This window comes from Schistocerca nitens, chromosome 1, assembly GCF_023898315.1.
Source record: "Schistocerca nitens isolate TAMUIC-IGC-003100 chromosome 1, iqSchNite1.1, whole genome shotgun sequence".
NCBI lineage: Eukaryota > Metazoa > Arthropoda > Insecta > Orthoptera > Acrididae > Schistocerca > Schistocerca nitens.
This window is the reverse complement of record NC_064614.1, coordinates 672,952,669-672,980,186: the sequence shown is the minus strand read 5'-3', so window position 1 is coordinate 672,980,186 and position 27,518 is coordinate 672,952,669. Positions and strand designations below refer to the sequence as shown.

Here is a 27,518-nt window from a genome sequence, read left to right as displayed (position 1 = left end):
GGTGGAGTAGTAATTTTCATTAAGAATAATTTAACTTTTAGATCTGTAGATGTAAGGAAATATTGCAGTGACCAACAGTTTGAAGTGTGTGCAATAGAAGTGACATTAAACAGTTCCAAATTAATAGTAGTTACAGTGTACAGGGCACCAGGAAGCAATTTCACAGTCTTTATGGTTCAGTTAGAATTGTTACTATAAACCTTATTTTCTAAAAATAATGACATTATCTTACTTGGGGACTTTAATGTCAACTTCGCAATGGAATGCAACAACAAAGTAGAGCTCCAGAATTTGCTGAGTTCCTACAATCTTACATCAGTGGTTGACTTTCCTACTAGGATCACACCTGACTGTCAATCTCTGATAGACAATATATTTTTAGATGTAAATTTATTCCAGAACTTCACTGTCACTGCAATAGTAAATGGCATATCAGACCATGATGGACAGCTCCTCACTCTACATGACTACAGACCTGTCAAGAAAGCAGTCCGATCCTGGAAGGCAATCAGACTTATGAACAAAGAGACCCTGGAATTTTTTAACCATAAGCTGCAGCATGAAGATTGGAATTCAGTTCGCAGAGTAGATGATGTTGATACAAAGTTCAACATATTCATAAATGAATTCCTATCCCACTTTGAAGAAGCTTTTCCTAAAAAGTTTGTTAGGAACAATATTTCCTCGTCCTTAAAGAAGCCATGGATCACAAAGGGTATTCGAGTGTCATGTAAATATAAGAGAGAACTTTATGTTGCAACCAGAGGGTCAAGGGACAGAGAATTAATCAGCCATTATAACATGTATTGTAAAATCCTAAAGAAAGTTATTCAGACATCAAAAGCACTGTATTATGTAAAAGAAATTGATAACTCCAATAATAAAATGAAGACTGTCTGGCAAATAGTTAACAAGGAGACAGGGAACAATAAAAAAAGAGCTGAAGAAAACTTCATAATCAAACATGAAGGGAATCTTGTGCAAAATCCTGAGATCATAGCTGAAATCTTTAATAAACACTTCCTGTCAGTGTCTGAGCAAATAGGCTGCAAGGGTTCTGTGAATGATGCCCTGACCTTTTTGCGAAATGCTTTCCCTAACAAAATCATCCAAATGCATATTAGACCTGTTACAGTATCAGAAATTGAAAGAACAATTGCCTCCATGAAAACCAAGAACTCCTGTGGAGTAGACAATATTTCTAGCAAATTGTTAAAGCAGTGTTGTACTTCTGTAAGCAATATACTGTGTCATATTTTCAATGCCTCTTTGCAGCAAGGAATTGTTCCTGATAGACTAAAGTATGCTATCGTGAAGCCTCTCTTTAAGAAAGGGGAGAAAACTGATGTTAAAAATTTCAGACCAATATCTCTCCTGTCTGTGTTTTCAAAGGTACTAGAAAAGCTCATGTATTCTAGAATTTTAGAATACCTACATAAATTCAATATTCTCAGCAAACATCAGTTTGGTTTCCGGAAAGGTCTGTCAACTGAACAAGCAATATATCCTTTTATAGATAAGGTTTTGGAATCTCTAAATGAGAAAATGGTGACAACAGGGTTATTTTGTGATTTATGTAAAGCCTTTGACACTGTGAACCACCAAATACTGTTACTGAAGGCAGACCATCTAGGAATAAGTGGTGTAGCAAATAACTGGCTTCAGTCATACCTGACAGAGAGGAAACAGAAAGTAGTCTTAGATAAGTCAGACAATTTGTGTGGTGGAATGATTTCATCGGAATGGAGAGGCATAAATTGTGGAGTTCCACAGGGCTCTATTCTTGGTCCTTTACTGTTCCTGTTATTTATAAATGATTTACCTTATTCTTCAATGATTCAGTGCAATTTTACCATCTTTGCAGATGATACTAACATAATGGTTAATGGTCTTAAATGTGAAAATGTTCAAGAGTCTGTTAATACTATTCTTATATATTTAATGAAATGGTTTACTGCAAATGGTCTTTCACTTAACCTGAGTAAGACTAATTATATTCAGTTCACCCCAACTGCCAAAACTGAGGAAGAAATGACTGTTAAATATGCCACACAGGTCATAGAAAGAGTGGAAGTAACAAAGTTTCTAGGCGTGAAGATTGACTGTAGAGTAAACTGGTCCCATCACATTTTAGATCTTTACAAGAGACTCAGCTCTTCAGTTTTTGCAATGCGAATCATCTCTGTCAGTGCAAACTTAAGCATTAAAAAAGCTGCATACTATGGTTACTTCCATTCTTTGATGGCATATGGAATTATTTTCTGGGGAAATCAACCTCTTGCAAAGAAAATATTCATTGCTCAGAAGCGTGTTGTAAGAGTGATGTCTGGTGTAGATCCTAGATGCAGCTGCAGAAGCCTATTCCGGAATCTGGGAATTCTTACAACTACTTCTCAATATATATACTCACTTATGTGTTTCATAAGTAAAAACACTGATTTATACAAATGTAACAGTGAATACCATCAGTATAACACAAGGAGGAAACATGATTTACACACTGAAGGTAAAAATTTGAAGATTGTGCAGAAGGGTGTACAGTCCTCTGGTATAAAGATATTTAATGCTCTTCCTCCAGAAATCAAATGTGAAATTGCCAACAAATCTACATTTAAAGAGCTTCTGAGGCAATTTCTTTTAGCCATGTCATTTTACAGTTTGGAAGAGTTTATGAAACACAGTGAGAAACGGCCTTAAAATAAGATGTATTATCATATAAATTGAACATTAAGCTGAACATTCTTGTCACATATGTAACTCTTTTAGTGTTAACTGCTTATATTTAACAGTCTGGGTTATATGACCTTTTCAGGTTTAATTTACTTTGTTTTATACCTGTAATCTGTAGGTCTAAGGATTCTCATTCCATTATATTGTGTTATGGATCATTGTAGTGGTTAAGTAACTTTATATTCTTTACCTGTAAACATAGTGTACAAGTACTTGTCATTGACAATGTAAAAATTGACACACACTACATCCATGTGAAATTGTCACAGTTGGATCCATGGTGTAAGAAATAAATAAATAAATAATGAGGAGGTATTGAATAGGATTGGGGAGAGGAGAAGTTTGTGGCACAACTTGACTAGAAGAAGGGCTCGGTTGATAGGACATGTTCTGAGGCATCAAGGGATCACCAATTTAGTATTGGAGGGCAGTTTGGAGGGTAAAAATCACAGAGGGGGACCAAGAGATGAATACACTAAGCAGATTCAGAAGGATGTAGGCTGCTGTAGGTACTGTGAGATGAAGAAGCTTGCACAGGAATAGAGTAGCATGGAGAGCTGCACCAAACCAGTCTCAGGACTGAAGACCACAACAACAACATCAATAATAATAATAATTAAACAATTCACCATAATGAAAAGTATAGATTTAAACAATATAATGAAAAGGATAGATTGCTACTCACTGTAAAGATGACATGTTGAGTTGCAGAGAAGCACAATGAAAAGACTGTTACTTAAGCATATATATAGCAGTCTTTCCATTGTGTCTGCAACTCAACATGTCATCTTTACAATTATAAGCATCTTATCCTTTTCGTAATATTGTTGATAGTCCAACATGGACCTTCCATTTTTTGATAATACTTAGAAAAATATTATAGGACTTTGTTACTGTTGGCAGCATCATTATATAATATTTTCTGAATTTGTTCATTACTAACGTACTGTCATTGCATACATCACATTATACGTTGTATATATGATGTAAGTATGACTGGAAAAGGAACCTGTGACCAATGAAAGGCATGTGTACTAAAATTACTGTTCACCTTACAATCAGTGTAGCATAATAAATTTGGGCATTGAACTAAAACTGGTTTTCTTTTCTTTTCTGTAGGCAGATTGTGCTTTACGTTAACCACAAAGTCATATATACAAAAGCATCTGTGCCCTGTAATTATAATAAATTGATTTGATGGCAGAACAATCATCCTCAAGAACAGAACAATAGATGTTATTGGTAACCATAATTGTATTTTCAAATTAGAATCATGGTTTCTACTTTTTCTTTTCTACCTTCAATTTTTGTTTTTGTGTCATCTGTAGGAGTCTGGACTGTAAGTTTGGTGCTACTGGCAGCCTTCAAATATGACCAGATTTTCTTTTCATTTCATATAGCCCCTTCAACAACATAACATTCTTCTGTGACAGGCATTGATGGCTTCATGCATTACCCTTTCGATAGCCAAACACCTTTCATTTAGCATCTCTCTATCTATAGACTTACGTTTCATTTTGCACATAATGTGCAGTAATAACTGTATCTTCATCAGCTAGATTCAGAAAATGTGTACCATGAGTGACCATTCCCATTATGAAATGCTATAGTAGGTAAATATTTATTTTTTATTTGTCCTGTAGATCATACATTTTGTACAGAAAAGCACATCATGATATAGGACAAGTCAATTTGAAAATTATGTTAAGTCGGTGTATGATGAGAGATGATGGTAGTAGTACATAACTCACATAGCAGAATACATATATGGTATATAGACAAAATACAAAAAAGGTGGTGTGTGATGAGAGATGACAATTTACAAAGTGTTTGTCAACTAATGTTTTAGACTTGAACTGCAGTTCCTCTAAATTCTCCTGCCCTGAGTTAAATGTTTCCAACTCCTCTTAGAGATATGGCACTACTTACCCTCTGCCTAATTTACTGGCAAATGCAGCATGTGCACTAATTTTAGTGATCAAATAAAAAGTTAAATGTTTATATAAGCAGTCTTCAACTAACAATTAACATTCTAATGAGTGATATGAAAAAACTTACATCCGAAAAGTGTGGGTCATCACGAAAATCATGTACACTTTCACATGATAGCTAAACTGTTCCAAATATGAATATGAAAAAACTAACATCTAAAAAGTGTAAACTGTTATTGCTACAAGAACCGCATATATTTATGGATGATAGTCAAACTCTTTCAAATATGTGTAGTGCAATTAATACTGTTACAAGTGACATTGATAAAGATGAAAGTGTGAAGTGTGATTGCAATGAAGTTTGTAAGCAAATCAGCAGTGGAGCAAATAAAACAACAATGAGACACAGTGACAGCAGCACCAAGAATCAGTCGCTCAGTCACAAAAAAGGTACAATGTTCTTTTACTAACAGCCAACCACAGCAGAAACCTGGTGAGTATTTTACAAGACAATAACAAAGACTTCCAAGCAATGGGAACAGAAAAACCGGGTGCAAGTATGAAAAATGTTACTGACGTCGACCTGCAGGAAAAAATGAAACATGAAAATGAATATGTTGTGTGCATAGCTGGTGCCAACAATGTCACAAAAAAACAAGGCATAAAATTGCCTGGAAAAGTTCTTAGAAGTCACCAAATCTTGAAACACAATAGTTGCAATGCTACCTCACAGGCATGACCTTGTGGCATCGATAGGTCATATCGACCATGATTACCTCCATTTTTGGACTCTGATTGTTCTGCCAAGCCTCCCTGTTAGTTTTGAGTTCTGTATCGCAAGCTGTGTACACATATATGACTTACTGCGAAATATATCTCTATGTGAAATTTAATGGGAATAGTTATTGCATTCAACCAATAATCGTATCCCGTTCCCATAACCTAATACAATTCGTGTGTCAACAAGGAGATACAAAATATGAACAACAAAAGCAAACAGATGTGTGCTTCATTTGGAAAATGTAGAATAGTAGATGTAAGCAAAATGGACGAATACCTACATACCAAATTGTAACTATTTCTAAATTTCAAAGGAAAGAAACTTTTATGTGAAAAAATAAGCAAAATTATAGCAGAGAAAAAGGACTTAAACAAAATTATCAATTACAGAGGTGATAGAGATTCTGTTTTTTAGAGTGAAGCATAGCAATTTAACCCTTATATACCAATATGTTCAGTATATAATGAATACAACAGAGCACTTGGACATATACCTAAATGAATGAAAACCACATTTCTTCATAGTGTGTGAATTAGGTTGCAAGGAAGTGGAAGCACATGGATACAGGCTAAGAAATTATGAACTCATAAACTTGTATTGTAGAGTAACACATAAAGGTTGAGGTGTAGGCATTTATAGCAGAAATAAGATAGCATGTGGAAAGTCAAGTGGATTGATGATCTGAGTGAAGAAATGGTACTTAAGGTTGTAGCAATAAATTTAAAACTATGGAACAAAAGTCTGATTTTAGCAGCTCTGCTACATCACCTTGAAGTAATAGTGAAGAATTTTTCATCTGGAGGACCTGCTGGAGAAGACATCAGCATATAAAAAAGTGCTGTTTGTTGGAGACATCAACACAGACTCTTTAAATAATAGCAATAATTATTTTTGTTATGTTGATTTACTTCAGTGTTATAACTACTAGCACATAAACGCAGAACCTACAAGAATTACTGCAGAAACAGAGCCATGCATTAACCACATTCTCACAAATATAACAAAGGAAAACATAATCATAACCCCTGTAGAAAACAACATATCTGATCACAGAGCCCTTATTATGGAAATTGATGTAGGAAATGTAGGTATAACTAAAAGTGGTACATTTACTAACTAAACGTGGTACATTTACGTGTAAAAGAAAATTTAATTATAATACACTTACGAGGGCATTAAGCAATGTGAGCCAGTTTACAATGCAACAAATGCAAATGATAAATAGGAAAGTTTCTATTAACTATTCAATAAAATTTAAATGAAACATGTCCTTTAGTAAAACAAGTAAATAAAGCTATTAATCACAAATCTGAGAATTTCCCTGCAGAAATCATTGAAGTGAGAGAGAACATGAAAGACTGTTACATACTCTTTAGAGATACTAAATTACAATATTATTTAACAAAAGGCAAACTGCCCAGAAAAAAATACAGAGATTTCTTGACTAACCTTAAAGCTCATAAAATGCCCATCACATAAGCAACTCAACCTGTGTTAGTAAAAGAGCCTAGAAAATAATGTATAAAGAAGTGAGAAACAGCAGTCTCAATAACACATCAGCATAACATTAAAAGACAATGACAATGTAACAAATGACACAAAAGAAGTGTGTAAGAAATTCATAGAGATGTTTAATTCAGTTGGCACAAATGAAACACAAGACTGGGCACCCAATTTAAATGTTACAAAAAGCAGCCAATCTTTTTTCATCCATGGCATTACTGAGAAGGATCTCCTTGCAATCATTTCAAAACTTCAAGCTAAAATGTCTCGTGGTTGGGATGACATTTCACCTATGCTGCTAGAGGAATGGAGAGGAGAATCAGTGAAGCCTCTGACACATCTAATAAATATCTCCCTCTACAACGGAGATTTCCCTGATCTTTTGAGGACCACTGAAATCCTATTGGTGTATAAGAAGGGAATAAAAACAGACATGAAAAACTATAGGCCAATATGATTAACTTCAGAGATTGGTCAATTTTAGAGAAAGTAATATTAAATCAGTCTGAGGCATATTTCATAAAACATAATGTATTTAACAATATGCACATTTTTAGAAAAGGAAGATCTACTGTAACAGCAGTAACAATTTTTATACATGAAATATTAAAGAAACTAGGTGAGACAAGACGCCTTTCTGGATATGAGGAAAGCTTTTGATACTGTAAATCATACAATTCTATTGCATAAATTAGAAGCATATGGGATGCAACTACTTATCTCCTATTTGAAAGACAGGAAACAATGTGTCAAGCTAACTTATAAAAGCAATGAACAGTTGGTAAAAACCAAATTAACCCACAGGATACTTCAATATAGTGTGCCCCAAGGAAGTATACTGGGGCCTTTTCTGCTTCTTGTGTATGCAAATGATTTAATCAAACTGCAAAAAAGCAAGGTTGGAGGCTATTCTGGTGACACATCTTTTGTCAGCTGGGGCATGACATGAAAACTACTACAAACAGTAGTGAAATCAATTATACTTTTCTGTGAAGTTATCTTACTGCAAATAAAACAATGAGAACAATCAATTTTTGAAAAATAATTTCGTTGGATGAATAAAAATTTGGCAGTCCTCAACAAACAGTCTTTCCTTCTCATCCTGTCCAGTAAGTCTCCCCTGACCCATGGTTCTGGGTGACTTTCCTGAAATTTACCCCTTTTCCTAGACCTCTCCAGTCCTTTTCCTTCACCCCTCTTCCTTCCCCTTTAACCATTCTGCATGTAGAAGGAGCCATTGGCTCCAAAAGATTGTTTATTATAACCTTCTTGTACGTGTGCGTTCTGTCACTGCTTACTGCAAATAAGCTACTCATAAATAAAGAGAAGATAGTGACAGTGCAATTTATGCTTAGCTGTAGTCAGAACATAAATTGGGCTCTACCTACACCTCCATTGGCCGTTAGCTACACAAACAAACACGAATTTCTGGGCATAATTGTTGACAAACACCTGTCATGGAAAGAACATGTAGACCATATTTGTAAGAAAATCAGTGCAAATGTCTATCTACTGAAAAGTATCTCAGCCTTCCTAGACTATGATAGCTTGAGACAGATATATTTCGGAGTGATACATCCGATCTTCAGTATGGTATCAAGGTATAGGGTGGAGCATCAACTGTCTATACAGACTGGTTCTTCAGACTACAAAAAAAGGTAATAGGGGTGGTAGCCAAGGTAAACAGGAGACTTGTTGAGAAATCTTCAGAAAATATGAAATACTAACCATCTACTCTAGGTATATCCTGCAGGCAATAAGTTAATGGCTGTGAAACAACATCGAGAATATAATTAAAAAACAGTAATGTACGGAGGTACAGTACATGGGGATGGGAAAATTTTCACAGAACTGCAAGTAAAAGAGGGCTGCAGACCATAGTATACAAACAATAGGAACCATTTTTTTGTAACAGAATTCCATCTGACTTCAAGAGAGCTAATTTAAACACTTCAAAGAATAAACTTAAGCATTCATTAATAGAAAAAAGCTGTTATTCAGTAGAAGAAACATTGTGTATAGCATCGGGTTTATTTTTGAAATTGTCTCTGTAAAACAGTGTATACAGCGTAGGTTTGTTTTTGCAAAAACAAAATGATAATTTCTAACCTTCTCTATTTGTATCAATGGGTGCACTTACTAAGTTGACTAAGCCTTTGTATATGTTAACTAAAATATATGACAATTTCCAAAAACTGATTGTTATATGGACAGTAAATAACAAATAAACAAATTTATTGACCATGCATATTTGTCTATCTGTTTGATTGACCTTTGTACTTTGGTAATCACTGTTACTACAACTGATGAACTATGATGATAATAAATCATCTTCAACAATAAAGCAATATAATAAAATCATATGAAATGACACATGCAGAATCTTTACTGGTACTGGTAATTTATAGTAATAATGTGAAAGGTGTATACAAAACAGAATTGTGTAGAAGAAAGGTAATTCATTCTCAAAAATATTCCCACAACACTTTAAATCTATTATATCCTATGAAGATGGTTATGGATAAATTTAAAGAAAGCTCACTCATTCATGAGGTTCAAAATAGTATGTATCAGATTTATTTAGTTCAGACAACTAGCTGTTATGAATAAACTGTAGCTACACTACAAAAAACAATGTAAAAACACGAACTCAATCTGTAAGAAAAAATCAGTCATAATTTATATGCTCAAAGCATAATAAACTCATAAAATAAAGCAATGACAATGTGAACTATAATCAAACGGAATTAAAATGCAATGGTAATGCATATGAGGCCCACATATGAAACAGCTCTAGCAGAGATGAAGAAGTGGCAACAAAGTGACTATTTATTATCTCTCACTGTAAATATCGATGTCACTGCTCTGAGCAGCAGGCAACAGTAATGTCTTTGACACCAGTTTCAGTTTGTTACGTATGTCTGACTTGAGTGTGATGTTGTATTGAAACTTCCTGGCAGATTAAAACTGTGTGCCGGACCGAGACTCGAACTCAGGACCTTTGCCTTTCGCGGGCAAGTGCTCTACCAACTGAGCTACCCATGCACGACTCACGCCCGTCCTCACAGCTTTACTTCTGCCAGTACCTCGTCTCCTACCCTCCACTGTAGAGTGAAAATTTCATTCTAGAAACATCCCCCAGGCTGTGGCTAAGCCATGTCTCTGCCATATCCTTTCTTTCAGGAGTGCTAGTTCTGCAAGGTTCGCAGGAGAGCTTCTGTAAAGTTTGGAAGGTAGGAGACAAGGTACTGGCAGAAGTAAAGCTGTGAGGATGGGGCGTGAGTCATGCTTGGGTAGCTCAGTTGGTAGAGCACTTGCCCGCGAAAGGCAAAGGTCCCGAGTTCGAGTCTCAGTCCGGGACACAGTTTTAATCTGCCAGGAAGTTTCATATCAGCGCACCCTCTGCTGTAGAGTGAAAATTTCATTCTTGATGTTGTACTGTCTACTCTGTTAGTAATGTATGGAATTGTCTAGTCAGTACCAGTGTACATTATTTCATATACACACATAGCAGCACTGCTTTCCTACAAAGATGTCATATAATATTACCAAATTCAATTAGTTTCCCTTGAATTTGGTAGAATGCATAAGAACAAAAAAAAGCGGATCCATTAAATTACTAAGACGGACACTTACACCCCAACCAATGAAAATCTGTTTCAAGAATAGAAGCCCAGAAGGATTTTAAAATTTTCTCACATTCCCTCAGTTCAGTTACTCTTCAGTTCATAAAACTATATCTCAGAAAGTAATGAAAGCATGTGGTCATTTGATTATCATAAGCTTCCTTGAGTTGCCTTTGCAGTCAATGATGTTGTTGTGTAAAGTAAAATTTTTTAAGTTTTTTTATAACATTATAACATACCGATTTTCTTCATCTCATCTGCATCAGAGAATTGTCCCTTATGAGCAGGTTCTGGTGGTTTAACTCTATTAGCTATCACTGATGTTACTGCCACTGTTAGTAAGAAGATTGTTATTGACGGCATCCTGCTGGAAAGCAAGACAAGTTTTTCATTCTTTTTTGAAGATCTTCAGCGCCAAGTTATCTTGAAATCATTTAGATATATTGATCAAAAGAAAGATTAAGAAATCCAGGAAGAAACAACAGCAGTATGAATTAGGACAGAGTGACACTCGCCACATAGAGGACTTGTTGAACAGCAGACAGGCACATTTAAAAGTAGACTGTAGGATATACTAAGCTATTGGATTAAGTCCTTCATCAGATGTAGACACTCACAAGCCGATTCACTCACACAAATGGCCACTGTCATCTTCAGGCCTGAGGCTCTGAATGGCAGAGAGTTACATTTAATAATAATAGTCTGCTGTTAATATTCCTATCTAATGTTGAACATATCTTCTGTGTTGTGAGTAGAAATCTGCCCTAGTTTTCACATTACTATTTCATTTCAGATTTTCCACTGTTTGAAAAGAAAGACTAAAACGTTCACACTTCCCCTTTGTGAGATATTCGTGGTGATATACATACAGGGTGTCTCAAAACTCGAAAGCAACACTTCAAGATTCGTCATTTACCAAGAAGAAAAATAGTCTAGTAATACCTTAAGACCTATGAGCACCTCTTCATGTTCAATATTGTGAAACTAATCTCTTCTACTGCATTTATTGGTGACATTGGTTTCACAGGAATTAGGTTTCAGTATAAGGCATGTTTCTGTGCCTAACATTTCACCCCTGTTGCTTGAGACGTCCTCAGAGACCATGAAGACATTATTGTACAAAATATTATGCACAGAAATATGACTTAAGACTGTGGTAGGAGTGTGGAGTATTCTCTGCCATATGTGCCACAGTAGTTTGCAGAGTGTTGATCTAAAAGGCCTGATGTTTGTAAAGCTAATGTGTCAAGTAATGTAGACAATGTAGAATATTAAAAATCTTCATCCATACATTAGACTCCACAAATAAAAGTAAATAAACAATGGTGAACATTCAGAGATGTGGAAGAGATGGAGAAATAGTTAACACATGGAAATATTTGTCAATGATTATTATTTTTGACACTGTTAACTGTAAAATGTTATTATTTTTCTACTCTGTCAGTGTTTAGAATGGCTTTAAATAAACATAATACAACTTGTATGAAAGTCACTACTCTGAATAAAAATGCCATTTACCCAGTTGTAGTAAGTAATCATTGTTCGTATCACAACTTATTTAGTATGGTATTTAGTATATAGAAAATTTATAGAAGTAATTGCTACTACATGAACATGTGTGTGTACTAATATATAGAGAATTTATAGAAGGAATTGCTACTACATGAAATGTGTGTGAATTAACATCTCAAAACCTGGCCCCCTATTTACCACTGACAGCTACCCACAATGTTTTGAATGTAAGTAGCTTACAGGTAAGCTTTCAAAAGCATAACCAATGCTCATTTTACTTCATGCCATTATGTATACTTTGTCCTGGTGTCACAAAATTCAGTTTTTTTCTGTAAATTACATGTGACGGAAATAATGTGCTTTCATATTATCTTTTGATGATATTCCACTATTTGGCACCCAGCAGTGTAGAATGTCGTTTTTATTCCTAATACAAATACTTTAGTTTATTTACCAGGAAGTTAATTTTGCTACAAGATCTGATTTGATTTTTTTATTGGTCCAGTTTTATCATACAGCGCAAATTGTACAGTTGATATTGGACAGGTCAAAGATAAGTTACAATAATACATAGTATTAGCAAAATAGTAGGCAAATTAAAAATAGGTACATATTACAATTAATTTTGTTATGTATTCAGAAATTCTCTGACAGAATAGAAATAGTGCTTTATTAGAAATGCCTTTACTGATTGCAAATAAATACCTGTAAATCTCGCCCATGTCACTGAGAACGAAAAAATCAAGGAATCAAATATAAGTTGTGAACAATCAGATGCTTCTTGTCTACTGGGACTTATGGTAATAGAAGCCTCGTGATATTTATAGTTTTGCCATTCCGTAAAATTATGCATTTATCTCTTGCCTCCTGCCTGTTGGTAGAATTCTAAATAATGTTTATGCTTTATTTTTGTGTGCTTTGTTCATGATGCATTTATCTAAAAATATGACTTTTCTGCAGGGAGAGAAAGTGAAGATAATGTTATCAATGGGTTCACACTGGAATGCACAAGTAGCAGCAGATACACTGGTGTTACAAATGAGGTTATCAATTTTGTCATGGTTTCAGTTGGTAATGTTCACTGAACTGCTGTATGAAGAAGTTCCCATAGTGTTTTTTTATCTGTTGTCGTTATCACAGCATGTAATGAAACTTCTCTGATACGTATTTTTATTAACTTTAGTTCTTCATTAATATTTAAAATAATTACAAATATTAATGTTGGTTTTCCTGTAAGGGAGACGCATTTACAATCTATGTTTTTGATCAACCTATGCCACCTCCTAATTCCATAGTTCTATAATTGGTAATAGTACATCCTTAGAAAGCTTTTTGTCATGTAGTCTTCTATGACACATAAGGTTCTTCATAGGTTCCTTCTTCCTTCCCATCTAACATAAACCAGGATATTGGGAGTCCATAAAAATTAAAAAGAAAATTAAAAACATACCTAATTAGCCGCTCCTGCAGTAAGTTATCTGATTATCTAGATTCAAGGGTTGAAAAATTCCTATTTGCTGTATGACAAATAGTAATCTTCATTGTTAAACAACATGTCTAGTAATAGTGTGTTGTAAGCAGGCCTATGTTGTTACAGATGTAGGCAATTTGAATTTATTCACCTTCAAACATTTTACATGTTATTGGTGTAGTTACTTACACATCATGCTACGATACATAAAGCGCATAAAAATTTCATGATATCTACATCACTGACACATTGTTACACACAATGTGAAAATTATATATGTCAGAAACTTTTAACCAGTAATTATCACAGTAATAAGAATTTTATGTCACATACATCTGATTCCTCACACTCTTTTATGGAGTAGTATCCTTCCTTCTTAAACCACTCTGCTAGAACATTCATAAATGTATTATAGGGAACATAATGGGCAGCTTTTAGGAATCTATTAAAAAATCTGGGCCTCTATGTTTGTGGCTGTTGTGAAACTTAGCCACGCTACTGTGGGGTATATATATTGATTGTCCAGTTCTTGTGTTGTGATCATGTACAGACACCTTAAGGTTAAAATTATTTAAATTCTCTTTAACAGCAAGAAGGCAACTGTACATATAGAGCCTTGGGACTATCAAAATATTGAGCTCTTTGAAATGATTTTTACAGGATTCTCTTGAAGTCAGTGCTACTATACATCTGATAGTCTTTTTGTCCCTTGAATACAGTTTTTGAGCTGGGTTAATTACCCTGTAGAAGAGTTTCACAGGTAAGGTGTGAGTGGAAAAATGAAAATATGCATGTACTAGTAGGGTTTTGCTTACATTATTCCCTAGTTTGTACAACAGGTAAACCAGATGATAAAGTTTTGAGCACATTTTTTTCTGTATTACTCACCCAGCTGAGTTTGTAATCTATGTGAAAACCTAAGAGTTTGATTATTTTTTATGTTCATTAGAGACACTTAAATTGAAAACTATATCTTCAGTTTTATTGTTGTTAATTTGTAAATAATTTTCCTGGAACCAATTAGTGCATCAGTTCATTGCCACATTTATATTATGTTGCAGCTCCTTGCATCATCAACTTCTGACATTATAGTTGTATCATCTGTGTATAGTAATGCCTGACAAGGCAAAAATGAGGGTACGTCATTTACATATATAAAAAGAACAGGAATGGACCCAGTACTGGGCCCTGTGGAACACCTTTTGTAACAGGTAGTGAGTCTGATCTTTGGCTGTTTATAGTTACCATCTGCTTTTTGTTGTTTAGGTACGACGCAGCAAGGTGAAGAGCATGCTCTCCAACTCTGTAGCCCGGAAGGTTTTTTATAAGTATACTATGGGAGACAGTGTCAAAAACTTTCCTCAAATCTAGAAGAGTTGCACAGGTTGTTTTCTTAGTCTCAGGAGATACATATATTTTTCTGGTGATAGTCTCAACTGCTTTGACAGTGGAAAGATTAGGTCTGAAACAATATTGTGAGAAGCTAAGCAGATTATTTTGCCTGAAGTGCTGGTTCGCCCATTTGTCCATACAATATTCTATAATTTTTGATATGATTGGCATGAGTGAGATTGGATGATAGTTATTAGCAGATGCTTTATCACCTTTCTTATGGACAGATATTACAATAGTAATTTTTAGGCAATCTGGGAAGATTCCTTCACTTAGCATTTGGTTGATGATTTTGGTTAGTAATAGCAGTAGAACTTCTTTCTTTATATTTTTGACTGGACAATTTGAAAGTCCTTAGGAGTCTTCAGCTTTTGAATTGCTAAGTTTTGCAATTGCTTTGCTAACCTGACTGTAGGATACATGTCCAGCAGAATTTGTCAAGATGCTTACTATAGAGAGCTAGAAGCAAAACTGCAGCTTTATTTGCATCTTCAGTGAGATTTTTAGTTGAGCCAGAAGTGTTAAAGTGTGCATTTAAGGTGTTTGGTTGAATTGGAATGATGTGTTTATTTTCAGAGCTTATCTCTATTTCGGTAACTTTCCGTGCTGCTTTACACTTATTTGTTGAACTGAGTATCATTTTCTGTGTATACTTCGTCCCATTCTACCTCTTCTAGGCTGCTCTTAAAACTCTGTACTCTGTTCGCATCAATAAGCCCCTCTGCCTTGTATGAACCTGCCTCAAGCCTGTCAGGTGATATATGTTTTTATTTCCATTAACTGTGCATCATGATCAGATAGCCCATTAACAACTGGGTACACATTAATTGTTTCTGCCTGAGCACTGTCTATGAAAATGTTATTGATAAGTGACCTACTCCCTGCTGCACACGAGTTGGAAAATTTAATACAGATACTAGATTGAAACAACCAAGCAAAGCTTCTAGCTCATTTTTCCTATCCGTATCTTTTAAGAAATCTACACTAAAATCACCACAAACCACTAACTACTTCTTTTTGTCTGACAGTTAGCTCAATAACACCTCTAGATTTTTCATGAATAGCTGAAAGTTACCTTGAGGGGATCCGTAGATTGTTACAATTACTATAGAAGTATATTGCAGTAGCAACTCACAAGCACATGCTTCAAGGATCTGATCTGCACAAAAACTATTTGTTTCAATATTTTTGACTTTGTGTCCAGTTTTTATATGAGTAGCAATTCCTCCTTTTTACAAGTTGACTCTACATGAATAAGATGCTTATCTGTAATCCCTTAAATTTAACTTCTCCATCCCTGTGGTTACATGGTGTTCAGAGAGACACAAAACATCTATACCTTCAGTATTTACCCCATTTTCTAGGCATACAAGAAGCTCATATATCTTATTTTTCAATCCTCTAATGTTCTGATGAAACACATTAATTTTATTTCTTTGGATACTGCTACAGATATTATGGCACTGTTCTGTTTTAATCTCTTTCAATACTCTCTGTTTGTAACCTAACTCTAACCTAAATAATGTGTCCCTCTGACTCCAGTAATCACAGGTATTTTGTCTTGTGTGCATGTGCCCCCCCCCCCCCTTACATTTTCTGCAAGAAGATCAACTAATCTATCCTTCCCCCTCCTATTCAGGTGCAAGCCATCACTAGTGTAACATGACATCCCAATTACATCAACAGGCACAGCACAGATATGAGATTTAGTTTCTGCCAACAGTAACCACGGCCCCCCTTCACACACACACACACACACACACACACACACACACACACAAACACACACACGGCTCTCTGTTAACATGGTTGACAGCCGTATTAACCCAGGGCTGGTCATGGTGCTGCAAAACATCCACAAACCCCACACGGGTGTGAGCTGTTGCTGCTCCTAATACATCCAGGCCACAACTAATACTATAGTCCGAATTGCTAGCCAGGCTGTTTCCCACTCCTCCACTCCTCCTATGATAAGAACATGGTACTCACCATCAAAAGCTTTGCATAAGGCTCCTAGGTTTTCTGTATCCTGGCTAAGCTTAGCACTAGGTTTCACAATGCTTGTGACCTGGTACTCGACACCTAGCCTATCCTGTAGTAGTTTGAAGAAAACCGAGTACATGAGATCAGAGAGACATGAAATAGGAACCATCACGATTAATAGTGAAGATCTAACATGTGTGAGTAAGTTTAAGTACCTTGGTTCCACGATCACCGTTGACGGCCGACTCACTGAAGAAGTCAACACCAGAACTCAGGCAGCCTGGATGAAGTGGCGAACAACAACCGGAGTCACTTGCGACCACAGGATGAAAGATAATTTAAAATCAAAAATCTATCACACTGTCATCTGACCAGTCGCCTTGTATGGTTGTCAGTGCTGGCCAACTACAGTTGATACAGAACACCGCCTAAGTGTAATGGAAACGAAGGTGCTAAGGTGGACATCGGGCCTCACTCACAGCATTAGGAAATAATTTGGTGTTGCACCGATCCAAGACAAGATGCATGAGAGTCATCTTCGATGGTTTTGGCATGTTGTACGGGCCGATGATGACTCTAGTGCCAAGGTGGGTTACACACTTGAAGTCGTCGGTAGTAGACCCTCAGTACGACCTAAGCAACGTTGGGCTGATACAAAAGATCTTAAATGCATGAACATCCAACCAGATGCAGCCCGTGATAGAGTGAAATGGAGACAACAGATCCACTTAGTGGACCCCACAGGCACGTGGGACAAACGCTGAAGGAAAAGAAGAAGAAGAATATATCTAATAGGTGCTGAACATGTTTGATTTTATACCTAATATCTATATCACCAAATATCATAACTCTGCAGTTTTCATATTTAAAGAGCATTATTATCAATTTTTCAGGATTTTCTGTGAATAATTCTGTGTTGTTACTGGGAGAGTGGTACACTGATATAGCTATTTTTCTTGACTTGGTATCCTTATAGCTGAGACTTCAAAAACTACTTCTATTCATAGAAAACTTTCATCTATCACTTCATATTCTAAATTATTTGTTTCTTTGATAAAGACTGAAACACTACCATGCTTAAGATTTGTTCTACAATAACATGTTACTAATTGGTATTGATAAGGTGCACTTAATTCAAGTTCATTATGAATTAACCAGTGTTCATTTCCTAGCAAAACATCACAATTTAATTTGTCCAATCAGTATTCCAGATCTTTGAGTTAATTTTTTTAGAGATTGTATATTGATATGCTAGAAGAATACATTTTTTTCATTGTTGCCTGGCTAGGTGGACACACAAAATTCTTGATTATTGTCACCTGGCTGCCCCTGGTGAAATGCATCAGATGAGTTATGCTGCACCTCCCTTGTGTGACTCACCATAAAAAATGCTGCACTTCCTTCCTCATGTGTGTCACATGAGGTGTTTTTTTCTCGGAAAATTAACATTATGTCAAGTACATATTAACCTAACAGTGAGAGGCAAAATGATTTATTAATCAAACTGAGTAACCAGCAGCACTTTTCAAAGTTCTAGCTAGCTTGTTAATTTACTAACTTACATTTAGCTACATAAGAACAAATTGTTGTTGTTGTTTTGATCTTCAGTCCAAAGACTGGTTTGATGCAGCTCTCCATGCTACTCTATCCTGTGCAAGCTTCTTCATCTCCAAGTAACTACTGCAGTCTACCTCCTTCTGAATCTGCTTAGTGTATTCATCTCTTGGTCTCCCTCTACGACTTTTACCCTCCATGCTACTCTCCAGTCCTAAATTGGAGGTCCCTTGATGCCTCAGAACATGCTCTACCAACTGATCCCTTCTTCTAGTCAAGTTGTGCCACAAATTCCTCCTCTCACCAATTCTGTTCATTAATTATGTGATCTACCCATCTAATCTTCAGCATTCTTCTGTAGCACCACATTTCAAAAGCTTCTATTCTCTTCTTGTCTAAAATATTTATCATCCATATTTCACTTCCATACATGGTTACACTCCATACAGATACTTTCAGAAAAGACTTCCTGATACTTAAATCTATATTTGATGTTAACAAATTTCTCTTCTTCAGAAATGCTTTTCTTGCCATTACCAGTCTACATTTTATATCCTCTCTACTTCAACCATCATCAGTTATTTTGCTCCCCAAATAGCAAAACTCATTTACTACTTTAAGCATCTCATTTCCTAATCTAATTCCCTCAGCATCAAATGATTCTTGTTTTAATTTTGTTGATGTTCATCTTATATTCTCCTTTCAAGACACTGTCCATTCTGTTTAACTGCTCTTCCAGGTCCTTTGCTGTCTCTGACAGAAGTACAATGTCATCGCCAAACCTCAAAGTTTTTATTTCTTCTCCATGGATTTTAATTCCTACTCCAATTTTTTCTTTTCTTTCTTTTACTGCTTGCTCAATATACAGATTGATTAACATCGGGGATAGGCTACAACCCTGTCTCACTTCTTTCCCAACCACTGAGTTTGTCAATATATGTCAGTACTGATCTTGGCTTAAACTATATTGTGCATGGTGTCAGAGATTCAAGTGTTGAAAGTGTATTTGAAGTAGCTGCCATGCTACCTCACAAAAGCTCAGGACTGATTCTATATACCGTTCTTGTGATAGTGATGCTGAACAATTTATAGAGTGCTTAAAAAATCCAATTTTCAAGCTAAATACAAAACATTAATTTTAAAGTCTGATACAAGAAATAAAACATCCAGCAATGTTAATTTGCTTAATATGTTAAAATCTCATAATATCTTCTGCATCAGTTACAACTGTACAAGGCATCTTGGTTATTTTATTACAAGTGTATAAGGGTGGTCAGAAACAAACCAAAAAGCTTGTAATGGTGTTGCATGGGAATTTGTGCTGAGAAATAATTGTGAAAAAAATTGATATGTTGCACAATTTCTGAGTTATTTAGCATCAAAGTTACCTAATCAGGTCATTATGTATGCAACTTCAAGCACTTGCATGCACTAAAATGCAGTAATGTCAGACGTCTGTTATCTGTGAGCTACCATTTGTTCAAATGCTTGTTACCAATTAAAATATACCTTTTTAGAAAGTGAAAAATTTAAGCTAGGTGAGCAAAAGCTGTGTTTGTTTGGTTTGAGAAAACCAATGAAGAACAAGTTTCATGACACTTTCCCTTGCTGGTTGCTTGAATTTTTACACATAATGACCTGATATGCTAACTTCAATACTAAATAGCCCTGAAATGGTACAGTGTATCAAACTTTTTTCTTAACAGTTATATTCTAGCACAACCTCCCCTGCAACAACCTTACAAGCTTATCAGACTGTTTCTGACCACCCTGCATAAAAGTGACCTCAAACTAGGACTATGATGTGTAACATTGATTGTCTGTCAGACAACAAAGCTGTATGGATAATGCCAACAATTTATTGGATTCTGGATACAGATCATAATATATGTAATAAACAGTTCCCAAGTTTTCCATATACACACATATTTTACCATAAAGACTGATACACATGAACACTGCATGAAGTACAAAGGTAGACTGGATTAAACATGGTGGCTCGTCAGAGCAGTTAATATTCCAAAGATTGTAATTTGTGTGGTCGATGTGACCTATCAACGCCACACAGCCCCCCCCCTCCCCCCTCCAGTATGGAGTACGGCCTATGAGACTTGAGGGGTGGTCGTGTGGGTGTCAGCGTTGGCGTGAGTGGTGTGAGGTGGCAGGCGCACTACCAGAAGCTCCATCTCTGTTGGGTCAGCGTGCGAAGGTGCGGAGGGCGGCCACTGGTCCAACTCATAATCCAAAAACCAGTGGGGGGTGGGGGGCATGTATGATGCGTCAGCTAACTCAGAAGTAGCGGTATGGAAGAGGAGGTGGCATGTGAGCATGCCTTCCCTGAATGCAGACTGTGAGCCGTCCAAAGAAATGAAAGCTCAAACATGTGATGGGTCGCACTCTTGTGGGAGGGACATGCTGTGCACTATCTTGACGTTGAGTTCCTCAGTGAGGGTTGGGTCTGTGCTGTCGGTGAGCAGTACAGGCACACGATTATCTAACACCATAATCGAAACATCGTCGACGCGGACAGGTGGTACGTTGCAGCGCAAAATGAAGGATGGGGCATCTGCATCTCTAGTACCTGAAATGTCTTCAAAACCTGTGAATGGGGATGATGATGACATGCCTGAGGAACCCACACACTGTGGTGGTGAATCATTGGACGGAGAAAACCCAACCATAGGTTGAATGGACTCGTTAGCAGCTTCATCAAAAGAACATGTGTTCAGGCAGTCCGACTGGGATGGCAGAGGAGTATCAGAGCCCACAAAGGCAGGCTTGAGCCTGTGTAGAGAAACGGTTTGAGGGCAATCTTATATCATAATGTCAAACGTCATCTCACCCCTCTGGAGTACTTCAAAGGGGCCGAGGTAAGGGGGTTGTAAGCATTGTCTGACAGAGTCATCCCTGAACATGACCTGTGAGCAAGAGCTGAGTGTGGTCGGCACATAAGTGTCAGGTGGGGAATGGCTGACAGGTGGCGCTAGCCATGTGTTTCTAAAGTGTGAACGCATCCTTCCGATAAAGTCTGGGAAGGTGGGGGAATTCCTGGGATCTTGGAGAAGAATTAGTTCCCCAAGTACAAGTGGGTTTTTGCCGAAAACAAATTCAGAATTGTCCCATGTAAATCTGGTTTAAATGTAAAATGTAGGCCCAGCAACACCCTAAGGAAGTGCCTCGGACCAGAGACAGTCGTGGCACCTGAGTGTAGTGCAGTGCCATCGTTCCACCAACCCATTGCTTTGCAGGTGGTAAGCTGTCCTATGGATCTTTTTAATAGCGCAAAGATTACAGAGAAACGTAAAAAGTGCAGATTCAAACTGTCAACCCTGGTCGGTTGTGATGATGGATGGACAGCCGAACCTAGTGTTCCAAGAAGAAATGAATCCTTTGACCACAGTTTCTTCTGTGATGTTGGGTAAGGGGACAACTTCCACCCAACAAGACATTCAGTCTATTGTGGACAGGATATGCCTGTGGCCCTCTGACGGAGGCAGGGGACCGATAAGGTTGATATGTACATGACGGAAATGTCCCATAGGGATGTCAAACTTGCCAAGTGGTGAAGGTTTTGACGTCCTATTTTGTTTCATTGTCAGGAAATGCAGCTGAATGCCCATGTTTGACAGTTCCATTTCACATCTTTCCACACAAAATGCTCGGTGACGAGGCGAGTGGTGGCTCGGATGCCAGGGTGGGCGAGATTATGCAAGGCATCGTAAACCTGTCAGCGTAGCGTGGGCAGGAGCAAAGGCCGCAGAATGCCTGTAGAAGAGTCACACCACACTTCGTCCGAAATGCCAGGGAATTTAGTCTTGGTAAACATGAGCAAAGACTGCAGGTCAGTGAGCAGCACCTGAGTGTCCTCTTCCGAAGCCTGTAGAGTGGCAAGGTCGGATAAATTGACGATACTTGAAGTGGCATTGATCCGTGAGAAGAAATCAGCGGGGATGTTCTCTGTGCCTTTGATGTGGCATACATCCATAGTAAATTGAGAGATCAGGTCGAAGTGGCAGATCCTCTGGCAGGTTGCAGAAGGCGTCCGCCAGTGGTTTGTGATCAGTAAGAATGAAGAAAGGACGGCCCTCGATGTCAGTGCAGAAATGTTTGACGGCCTCGTACACCGCCAGAAGTTCTCTATCAAAAGCAGAATATTTCTTCTGTGCTGTAGACAGTTTTTTGGAGAAGAAATGAAGTAGCAAAACTGTGTCACCTTGCTCTATTGTAATACTGCCCTGATCGTGATGTCACTGGTATCTGTAGTGATGGACAAATCGGCAGACGGATCAGGGTGGGCGAGTACGACTGCATGAGCTAAAGCTGTTTTAAGAGCCCTGAAAGCCTCTAGCATGGGTTCAGTCCAGCGGACTGGTTTAACGTCCGAAGTTTGTTTGCCAGAGAGTGAGTCCGTCAGTGGGGCCTGCACGGTGGCAGCAGAAGGTAGATGACGGTGGTAGTAATTTATGGTACCTAGGAAACGTTGAGTTCTTTGTACATAGCAGGGGGTGGCAATGACGTGATAGCCTGCATGCGGGATTTGGGAGGCTGTATTCCGTCTGCGGAGACAGTGTAACCCAGAAATGTCACAGAAGAATGACACAATTGGAATTTTTCTTTTTTGACCTCAAGACCATTGGATGCCAAAGTCTGGAGGACCTGGGATAAATGATCTTTGTGGTCTTCAGTCAATTTGCTGAAAATGAGTATGTCATCCAGGTACGCAAAGCAGAACTCAAATCATCGTAAGATTGAGTCAATGAAATGTTTGCCACGTTTGTGCTGCATTCTTTAAAATGAATGGCATGAAGTTGTACTGGAACAAACCAAGCAGTGTGATGATTGCAGTCTTTGGAACATCTTCCAGCGCTATGGGAATCTGCTGATAAGCATGTTTGCAGTCAATCGCACAGAAGATTGTGGCGCCCGATAACATATAAGTGAAATCGTTTATGTTTGGCATGGGGTAATTGTCCATGACAGTGCGAGCATTTAAACATCTGTAATCACCACACATTCGAAAAGAACCGTCATGTTTGGTGACAAGGTGAAATGGTGAAGACCAATTGCTGTCCGATGGCTGTAGAATGACTGCCTCCAGAAGTTCGTTAATTTGCTGCCGGGCTGCGCACAACTTAATGGGGTTGAGGTGTCTAACCTTGTGTCTAATAGGAGGGCTGGAAGTGGTAATTATCTTGTGTGTCATTCTGTCAGTGACAGAAGAGACTGAGAACTGCACACGAGGCTGAGTAACGTTCTGACGTGGAGTTTTGGGATGAGTGGGGCGTGATGAGGCGTAGCTGTTAGCGTGAGTGGGAAAAGGCAGCACAAAAGTCACATGCCTATTATGCAAGCGTGGCGTGCTCTTGTTTGTAGAGGTCAGCTGCGTGCGCAGCATGGAGTGGAGTGGGGCGTGCAGCAACTGTCTTTTGTTAACTTTGCCTTGAGTAAACAGCATGGGCGAGAGAGGCGCTGGCGTCGCACGAGGGACAGCGATGGCCGCCGAGTTGCTTTGCTGGCGTGTGGGAGAGGGGGAATGTTTATCAACAAGTGGGGTGGCTGCCTGCACAGTGGGCATGGTCATGCTGCGCAAGCGACTGTTATTAGACACACGAGGCATTGCACGCTTGGGCGGTGCAGAGGCCACTGAACACACATTGTCACACACAATGACTGTTTTTGAACTAACCTGATGAGTGTTTGAACTGATGCTTGGCGATGGAGTTCGATCCAGTTAAGGAACTGCAGACTGCAGTTTCAACAGCGAGGTGCAGTCCGCAGCGAGCTTGTTATAATTGTGAGCAATGTGCTGTTTCAGCTCGTCGTTCTCCCAGCAGAGGTGCACTGCCGAGTCATATTCTGAAAGTGGGTTACTGAGACAGGTCACAATCTTCTCCGCGAGGGTGGAACACTCGCAAACTAACTCCCATGTTGCAGCAGAAACGGAACGAGGAGTATGGGTGTGCCAGAGCAGAGTATCTGAGTGTTAGATGGGTGGTGTAACACTGAACACTGGACTACGTTTGGTAAGAGCTTGTAATGGGACAAAAAATCCATACCAAGAATTGGTTCATCAATGTCGGCAATGTAGAAGGTCCACGGAAAACACAGAGAAGGGGATAGGTGCACCATCACTTTCACAGAACCAACAGTTTGTAACATTGATACGTTGACAGCTTGTAGGAGGAACTTCGTCAGTGAAAACTCGGTAAGAGCCAACGATCGAGGTATGATAAACACATCAGCACCAGTGTCAATTGGGTAGACAAACTGCAATCAAATATCTGTCATGTATAAATGACCGCTCGGCCGAGGGGACGAGTGGATGAAGTGCAATGTTACGGGATGCCTGTGATGTTCCCCGCAGGATTCGGTGTCACTTAGTTCCTGCGGTCAGCATTTGGGTGTTGGCAAGGTAACCTGCACTTCTTGGCCTCATCCCCAAAAATCTTGTGGTATCAACAGTATGGATGAGCCAGATGTGGCGGTAGCGGTGACTGTGATAGTGGGGGAGGCTTGTCCTCGTTGATCTGTTCTGGGATGTAAACTGGTACGTATGGAGTGTGGGCGAGTCTTGAGTGCTCGGAAAGAGGAGAGAGCGAACGAGTACTGCCTGGTGGCGTAGAAGGCATGGAAGCGGAATGGGCCCTGCCCCTGGCTGCAGAAGGCCAGTAAATAGGAGGTGTAGTGTCACACAGCGATGGAGGATGAGATGGGCGTTTCTGGCATAGGAGCGCATACAGCTGATCTTCGATGCATAGGCGAGAACCGATGGACTTGAAAGAGTGCGGCAGTAGGTGTATCTGTAGGTTGGTAGGTAACTTGGCAGACCATACCGCCCACGGAGTGACATCTGGCATTGTGTGTTCACTCACGAGTAGCCTGAGTCACGCCAAAGTTGTGACGGAGTGCCATCTCCCAGGTGCTCCTTGTACAGAATCTTGATTACCAATTCCTGTGGTGAGCAGGCAAGTCAGTCCAATATCATTTTCTTGGCGAACTCGTACTTCAGTGGTGGTGGAGGCGAAAGTAGGAGATCACAATTAAATCCTAGTGGTTGTGAAGGTGTATGACCAGACATAGGAACTTGGAGTTGTCATCAGTCACTTGATGCAGTCGAAGAGGTGCTCCACCAGTGCGAACCATGAAACTGGATTGTCCTCGTATAGGGGAGGTAGCTTGGGTAGGTGGCCTGGAGGTGGAAACAAAGGTGGCTTCAGCATGTCTTGGAAGGCCTGCGGTCCTGCTGGACAAGAGTTCATGCTGGAATTTGGCATCACTGGAGCGAAAATGTTACTAGCACACACATTTGGAACAACGGCTGGTTTTGTCTCTGAAGATGCCCAAAAACATGACGCGGCAGGCACAGTCAGTACCGTGGGAGCAAACGGGCAAGCGGTGTGTAATGAGGGCCTTTAAACTGGACTGGAAATTGCAGGAATAGCACTGACATTGTCCAACTCGGAAATGACGTGAAAGGCCAGCGCGGCAGACACTGACGGTACTGCAGAAGGTGCGAGCAGTTGTATGATTGGAATCAAGGCCCCCTGTGGGTGAGGGGGTGTGTGTGGGGGAGGGGGGGGGGTTTGGCCTGGAGCTTAAAGTGGCAACAACGAGAGTTTTCCACGCAGAGTGGCTATGCACCCTTCGTGGTAGGACCATAAAACACTGGTCGCACTGTTGTAGTACAACATTGCTGGGTGAAGAGGCTGTGTTGGGTGCACTCGTACCCACGTGGTTGCGATAATGGACCGCCGATGCGTTGGTTTGTTTTGGCAAACTGGATCATAAAAATGTCTGTTATTGATTTGTGAGGAAAGTGAGGCTGGTGTAGCTTGGTAATAGTTGACTGTGTATGTGTTTTGCACAAATGGCGGCATAACACACAGCACTACTGTAACTGACGTCATAGCGCGTAGAGGATCAAAGCACATGTGCGAATTTCGATCCCTTTGAACTTTGTACGAGTGATCGATCGTCACACTATGTAGTAGATTGTCCACTTCACTTTTCACAGTGGAGGGTTGTGTTGTCCTGGTTGTAAGAGCTGGGCCTCCAAATCTTCATAAAGAATGTTCAATGATGTAGCCATGGCATCAGATGTGAAACTTGTTGATTCTATATGACCAGCGCGGAAGAAATAGAACTTTTTGTCTGGGGTCACCAATATGGGATTCTGGATACGGATCATAATATACATAATAAACAGTTCCCAAGTTTTCTATATACACATATATTTTACCATAAAGACTGATACACATGAACACTGCATGAAGTACAAAGGCAGACTGGATTAAACATGGCAGCTCGTCAGAGCAGTTACTATTCCAAAGATTGTAATTTGTGTGGTCAACTTGACTATCAACACCACAAATTAAAGATCCAGAGGAAGATTATCAACAAATTCCTCCAGCAAATTAGTTAGCACTCTGAAATTTTCTTCAGTGGTTATAAAACACCATAAAACTAATGTAAGGAGATGTGGGTACAAATCCCTAAATCTGTGGTTCACATCTCATTTTCAGAAGCAATTTTTTAGTTATGATCTGTTATGATAGGGTTAAACTTAGTAATGTAGATACAGAATCTTATAATAGACTGAAAAGACAATACAGATCAGAAATGAGATCAGCCAAATTTAGGAAAAATGACTACATTAAAAGCTATCATAATAAATGTTGTGCAAAAGCTGGAAATGGTATTAATATTCTTGTGGATGAATTCAATCTCTTTTTTTGTTATTATTGCAAATGCCAGTTCCCCTAATTCTGCAAGCCATGAGTTCAAAGCTGACTCTAACTCTGCTTATGCTAATCAGTTTCTGCAAAACTTTGCAAACACAGTGACAATTTGTTCCTAGAAAGAAGTAGAAGTACATCATGTCATTAAACTAATGAAAAAATTGAGCTGCTCCCAGTCTGAAAATATTTATGGCCTGTCAAACTCTGTAATTAAAAATAAAAGGAGTTAATATCACGTCCTCTGTGCACATTAATAAGTAGCATCTTTGTCAGCGGTCATTTTCCATGAAAAACAGT

The 27,518-nt window shown here is 38.5% G+C and overlaps 1 protein-coding gene and 1 pseudogene across 1 annotated transcript in view; one reads left to right on the top strand and one right to left on the bottom strand.

Annotated features, from left to right (window-relative positions):
* Positions 1–13,031, bottom strand: part of LOC126259248 (zinc metalloproteinase nas-14-like) — a 131,961-nt gene extending 118,930 nt beyond the window's left edge. Inside the window, exons 1-2 of the mRNA XM_049955878.1 lie at positions 12,789–13,031; positions 10,811–10,938 (exon numbers count right to left, since the gene is read on the bottom strand). Of these exons, the coding sequence (XP_049811835.1) occupies positions 10,811–10,938; positions 12,789–12,805 (145 nt within the window). The 5' untranslated portion in view covers positions 12,806–13,031. The remainder of the gene's footprint in view (positions 1–10,810; positions 10,939–12,788) is intronic.
* On the top strand, positions 13,029–17,693 carry LOC126194738 (uncharacterized; annotated as a pseudogene).
* Positions 17,694–27,518: the final 9,825 nt, after the last annotated feature.